The 6,728-nt window shown below is 32.6% G+C and overlaps 1 protein-coding gene across 1 annotated transcript; it reads left to right on the top strand.

Annotated features, from left to right (window-relative positions):
* The first annotated feature begins 1,764 nt into the window (after positions 1 to 1,764).
* LOC120077181 (C-type mannose receptor (DUF620)) lies at positions 1,765 to 4,544 on the top strand. Its single transcript, XM_039031086.2, has 3 exons — positions 1,765 to 2,422; positions 2,496 to 2,843; positions 3,845 to 4,544. Exons 1-3 carry the CDS (start codon positions 2,036 to 2,038, stop codon positions 4,364 to 4,366), a joined length of 1,257 nt encoding a protein of 418 aa, XP_038887014.1. The 5' UTR covers positions 1,765 to 2,035; the 3' UTR covers positions 4,367 to 4,544.
* The last annotated feature ends 2,184 nt before the right edge of the window (positions 4,545 to 6,728 follow it).

Below are 6,728 nucleotides of genomic sequence, written 5' to 3'. Positions count from 1 at the left end.
TACCTATGCCTACGATGCATAATGTGCATCTCGCCCCGATAGGGAGTCTAATAATTCACTCGGTGGGTCCAGTAGTAGGTCGCTTACTGGGTATATCTATATACTCATCCTTATCCTTTCATGTTTTTCAGGTAAAAATAAGGATAGACCGACGAATGACAAGAGGGATTCGTGACCCGACTATTTGGATATGTCATCGCTTTTGCACTTAGGTTTCTTTTGATAGGGTCTGATTTAGGAGTCTAGCATTCTAAAATTCACGATCATTTCATTTGTCCATTTATTAATTTATTTAATTATTATTATTCTAAATTTGGGCCGGGGGTATCTCGAATGGTGTTTTTAGGATTTTATTATTTGAGCTTTATTTGATGGAATAAAAGTTTTTTTTTATTTAATTTTTCCTCAAGAGATTTAATGTCAAGCCTATGCGTGCACATAGTAGCGTCCTAGAAACATAATAGAAATTTAGGTTGTTGTGTTTGGGGCGTGTTTGGAGCATTACACACTGAACTCAGTGAATCTGAAAACATAAAACAAAATTCAGATTGTGAACTAAAGACGCCCTAAAATGTTGGATTTTAGAAGCTCAATGGCCAAATAAAAATTACAATTCAAACTTTATGTTTTTCTATTCCTCAAACTTTAGGAATAAAAATATTAATTTGATTAAAAAATTATAAGTTTTCAATATTTAAATTTGAAATTAAAATATTGATTATTCCGATTTTAAGTGACTACATTATAGTAAAAAAAAAAAAAATCTAATCATTTTTAAATTAGTTAAAATGACAAAAGTTTATGAAATTTTACTTCAAAACCTAATAAACTTAAAATATCAAATTATTAAATCTCTATTTTAAAATAAAAAAAAACAAATATTCCTCTATTTTTTAAAATTGTATTGAGTTGAATTTGAATTATAAATCATTAAACTAGCAAAATAAATAATATTTAATGTTAGATTAGCCATTTTTAAAAAGTATCTATTATATATACACACACATATTAACGTATGATATTCAATTTGATCTTAGTTATATACAAATTAAATATATATTTCATTTTTCACGTAGTTATAGTAAAAAACCTACACAAAATATTTTCTTTTACATTAGTCATTTTTTCGCATTTTTAAGTTAGTTGAATAAAAAATATAAAAAATACAATTTTAATTTTGAGTTGCGTTATATTTGAAAAATATGAAAATTAGTATATTTTAAACTTAACTATATTAAAATCATTAATATGATAAGTTTAAAGTAATCTAATACCGATTAAATACAATATAATATTTCACAAACTCAACTTTCCAAACTTACTCTTCTTTCTTAAACCCAAGCTATGTAAAGGCCTGAACCATGTATAAGATTTCAAATCTAAGCACCAAATACCTAATAATGTTTTATTTAAAATTAATAATAAATGTACTTTTGAATATTTTTGAAACTTTTGGAAGTTTAAGAATATTTTTGACATAACTTACAAAATTGAAAGGTATTTAGGGACTTTTTTAAATATAAAAAATATTTAAAAATATTTAAATTTTATAACAAAAAATTCTAAAAGTACAAAACACTATTGAAACTTTTTGCTATAAAATGTAAATATTTTTTAGATTTTTTTATTTATAAAAGTTTTCCAAAACTTTATTATTATTTAATCAAATTTGATAAAAACTAACTTTAAGAAATTTATTGAAATAACATGGACTATAATTGAACATTTGATTAGGTTAAAAAGGAATGAAGAGGTCGTTGGACCAAAATGATATTTTAAACAACAAAAGGGTATCCTCCAATTTTAATAGTATGGTCTCGTCTTTCAATGCGATTTTTTTTTTATTCTGTTGAATATATATACAGCAAATTAAAAGGCTGAGTTGTATTTTGGGAGTTTGTGGAGTGAGCGTCCCACGGCCATAATCTGTGTTAAGTTTCGTCACATTTCTGGGGTTCACCTGAAAATATATGAAGATATAGTGAAGTTTATATTAATTATTAATTGATTGGTAAGTTGTGTGTGAAGGAAGGGCATGGCGACGGCGGTTGTGATTGGGAGCGGGGGGTCATCTTCATCTTCATCTTCATCTTCTTCCAAGTCTAGGAGATCATCAAAGCAAATTTGGTACTCTCAGCCTCTGACTCCGTTGATGGAAGGGCCGGATCCCCAGTTCCAAGACCAAGAATCCAACAAGAAAGACTCCTCCGCTTCCAACTGGGAATTCCTCCGCGACTGGTTCAAGATCCAGCGCAACCTTACTCCCTCTACCTCTATTCCCCCATCCTCCTTCACCAACCTTCCCAATTCCAAGACCCAAGATTTGAAGCTTTTGCTCGGCGTCCTCGCATGCCCTCTCGCTCCCATTCCCCTCCATTCCCATTCCCCTCCACAATCCCACTTCCCACGTGATACTCCTCTTGTAAGTTTCAACTTTACTGCTTAATTACCATTCTTTATATTCATCATTAATTAAGTTTCCCCCCTTTTCTCAGGAAACTTCTGTGGCTCATTACATTATACAGCAATACTTGGCTGCCACCGGATGTCTGAAACAGCAAAAGTGCGCCAAGAACATGTACGCCACCGGAAGCGTCAAGATGATTCGGTGCGAAACAGAGGTTTCTTCAGGTAAATCTGTTAAGACGGTAGGGACAAGATGTGAGGACTCCGGCTGCTTTGTTCTTTGGCAAATGCTACCTGGCATGTGGTCCCTCGAATTGGTCGTCGGAGGCAGTAAGGTGGTGGCCGGCAGCGACGGCAATACCGTCTGGCGTCACACTCCCTGGCTCGGCACCCATGCCGCCAAAGGCCCCCAACGACCCCTCCGTCGCATCATTCAGGTACTTCTTAATTAATTTAATTCCTCATTCCCTTATGCCACAAAATTTACTCGCTAAATTTAATTAACTTACAGATGCACTTGAGTTCATTAGGAAACATTCTACACATCTTTTTCCTTTTTTTGGGTATAAGTTTGACCATTTTCAACGATAGGAATGAGAGGCAGTGAGAATCAAAATCAAAAAGAGGGAAAATAAAAGAAAAAAACAAATGGGTGGGGTTATTTAGTCATGTGATGGTAAAGCAGAGATTTTCAAAAAATGCTTTACCAAACAAAGGACAGAGACTGTGGAACAAATGAACAATCCCAAGAAATAGCTGACAATGATAGAGAAACTGTCCCCTGCTTTATCGTACACGCTTCTGCTTTTTCCACAGTGAGAGACTCGGATTTTTGGGATGGATGGATGGCACGTGATTGATTATCCTGGTGACGTCACTCCTCCGTCTTTCTTCATTCAGGGGTCCCAAATGTCCCTGCTTTTTGTGCTTCCTGTTTTGCATTCGACAGTTGTTACTTTGTATTTAGTGTGTGATTTCTTCTTCTTTCTTCTTCCCATTTGCACACTTGCTTGCTTTAGTTTTTTTCTTTTTCTTTTCCTTTTTCTTTTTCTTTTCGCTGAATATTAAAAAAAGACTAGCTTTTTTGATTTACGAAAAATGATCATAAGATCGGATGGCATAGATTTGCTTGCAATATATTAATATGAATGGGCCACACAAAGTGCAGCTATCTCGATGCATTTTTTTAGGAGGCGGGAGGAAGTAAATTAATTAAAGCTAAATTATATATATAATATACCTCCAAACTTTTTTGTTTACTAAAAAATTTCGATGATTGAAATTACATATTATCTTTAAACTTTCATAAATACCTCAAAATTGCCATGGAGTAGAATTTTTATTTTTATTTTTTTAAAAAACAGAAATTATGTAGAAATAATTGGGGGGGGGGGGGTGGTGGTGGTGGTGAATGGTGTTAATATGCAATATAATGCAGGGGCTAGACCCAAAGAGCACAGCGAGGCTGTTCGAGAAAGCCCAATGCCTGGGAGAAAAGCGGATCGGAGATGACGAGTGCTTCGTGCTGAAAGTGTCGGCAGAGCGAGAGGCAGTGATGGAGAGGAACGAAGGGCCTGCGGAAGTGATAAGGCACGTGCTGTATGGCTACTTCTGCCAGAAAAGCGGAGTGCTGGTGTACCTGGAGGACTCGCACCTAACCAGGGTCCAGACCGAAGGGGACGCCGTGTACTGGGAAACCACCATCGGAAGCTGCATCGAGGACTACAAAGACGTGGACGGGGTCCTCATCGCTCACCGTGGCAGGTCCATAGCCACCGTATTCAAGTTTGGGGAAATGTCCACCCAATTTAGCAGGACTCGCATGGAAGAGGTTTGGAGCATTGACGATGTCATGTTCAACGTGGCTGGCCTAAGCATCGACTACTTTATTCCACCTGCTGATATTTTTGATACCCTTCATTCTCACTCTCACCCTCACTCCCACTCTCATTCTCCATGACTCTTATTCTTCACTCCTACTACTACATCTACATACTTCATATCCCCTCCCCTAATTTCTTGGATAACCCATGCTAATCACTCCACTGTATACACCATCCATAACAACTTCAACTTGTCTGCTCTTCATCATATCCCTCCCTACTCTTAATTTACGTAAATTGTTTACATGGGAAAAATATCTTTTTTCATTTTTCTTCTTTTCTTTCTTCCAATTAAGCAGCCATACGCGATCAAATTAATTCTTTAGTGACTCTTAACGTGATTATCATATTACTATTAATCATTAATCAATATAATAGACTTTAGGTTTGTGTCCGGATAGTATTTAATTTTTCATTAGTGTTACTTCATAAATTCTTAATTTTATATCTAATAGTTCATAATCATTGTCTTTAACAAATTGATTTTTTTTATAACACCTATCATTTACTATTTAACACCTACTGAATTTTAAACCTTCGATTTTATGTCTATATGTAATTTTTGGAAGGCCATAAACTAAATAGACAGAAAACAAAATCCAATGGTGTATTTGGGTTTAACGTTTCAAAATGTTTAACTCATTTTCAATTGAAAATAAAATTGAAGTATTTAGAAACCACTTAAAATAACTTTTGAAATACTTTATTTCAAACATTTTTTTATAAAAGATTTCATTTGTTATAGTCTTCATTAGTTATAATAACTTTTTTTGGAAAACATTTTTTTTTTAGTCAATCCAAATAGGTTATAAATCTTTGTAGATTAAGGATATGTTTGGTTCAAGTGTTTAATTAGATTTAGGACCTCTTTGGTTCAAGTGTTTAATTTTGAAAATAAGTCATTTTGAAAAAATTAAAATATTTGACAACCACTCAAAATAGTTTTTAAAACACTTTAAACTCTTTTTATTAAAAGAGTTTAAATAAAAACGATTTTTTGAAAAACATTAATTTTCTCTTGAGCTAATTCAAACATGCTCGAAATTTGTAACTTAATTTGAATAACAATAATAATTCAACCTTCAAATCTTTTATTTTCCAACGAGAGTATTTGCAAGTCTCTACAAAGTGGGAACTAATTTGTCAAAACGAGCAAAGATGTGATAGAATTTCTTCATATTGGGGGTAGAGTTTATTATAATAGTTTGTCGTTATTATAGTTTATGGGTTTATGATAAACTTGTGAAGTTGAGTAATATGTATTTAGAGTGCATATGGTATTTTAGTCAAGATTTAGGAAGTATGTGTTTGGGTTGGTAAGAGTGTAGGTTGACTATTTTTTTCTGAGTTAAGCTTACTGCGTGTGTGTGTTTTTTTTTTTTCCTTTTCTACTTTGTCTTCTTGTATTATATGAGTTGTGATAAGTTAAATATCATATTCTACGAGTAGACATAAAAATAGATGTTTAATGTGTCATTTGATTTTTTTTTAACATGAAAAGCTTGAATTATAGCATGTTGGAATTACCTAAGAAAAAAAATAGTTTCTAAAAAGTCAATTTTATTTTAAACACTTTTCATAAAAGCTATTTAAAATAAAAACAATAATGTGTCTGGTTAGTACATTTTCTAAAGTATTTTTATACACTAGTTTGGTTTGATTTGTTGTTTACTCAAAATGTTTTTATTAATGTAAAATTACTATAAAAGAAGACTATTAAACACAAGGAACTACTAATAACTTCAAATTTCTATCTGAAAACACTGTCACCCTGGGTTATTTATTTATGTATTTTATTTGTTTATTTGTTTATTTTAGTCTATGATCAATTGAGTTGGTTGTTAAAGTTTGGTGTCAAAGTTAGTTGTTGGAAAAGATTCGATTGATGGAGTAATGCAACAATAATCACCGACTGTGGTTGTTGTTGGAGTTGGTCGCTAATGGATGGAGTAATTTGAAGAGTTGTTTTCAAATAAAGAAACATGAAACAATTTATTTATAAATATAACAAAATGTCACTATCTATCAATGATATACTATGATAACTAGAAATCTATCAGTATTTGATAGATGTCTATCGCGGTCTATCATCCATTGATAAATGTCTATCTCGATCTATCACGGTTTATCATGATAAATATTGACATTTTACTATAGTTGAAAATATTTTCAGCAGTTTCTATGATTTAAAACAGTTATCCTAATTTGAAACATTGGAGGGAAAGAGTTTGTTATTTTAACGAACCCAACCCAATTCAAGTTGATGTTCCAAACAACCTTTACTCTCTTGAAGCCGAATGTTAAAAAAGAGTGGACTGTACACATTATACTTAAGGTAGTTGCAATGGGTAGCACTTTTAGGGCTAATACTAAGTTTGTAACGACATTCTAAAAGAATTGCATATATGGCAAAATCTATCACTGATAGACTTTTATTAG

Source organism: Benincasa hispida, chromosome 5, assembly GCF_027475165.1.
Source record: "Benincasa hispida cultivar pf3 chromosome 5, pf3_genome.v1.1, whole genome shotgun sequence".
NCBI classification, from domain to species: Eukaryota; Viridiplantae; Streptophyta; class Magnoliopsida; order Cucurbitales; family Cucurbitaceae; genus Benincasa; species Benincasa hispida.
Note: the sequence above shows the minus strand (reverse complement) of the source record. Positions and strands in the feature narration are given on the sequence as shown.

Bases quoted from the DNA above. Each gene is read 5' to 3' on its own strand.
- LOC120077181 (XM_039031086.2), top strand. From the start codon at position 2,036: ATGGCGACGGCGGTTGTGATTGGGAGCGGGGGGTCATCTTCATCTTCA. The intron at 2,423-2,495 runs GTAAGTTTCAAC...CCCTTTTCTCAG, and splicing joins TCCCACGTGATACTCCTCTT to GAAACTTCTGTGGCTCATTA. The intron at 2,844-3,844 runs GTACTTCTTAAT...AATATAATGCAG, and splicing joins CCCTCCGTCGCATCATTCAG to GGGCTAGACCCAAAGAGCAC.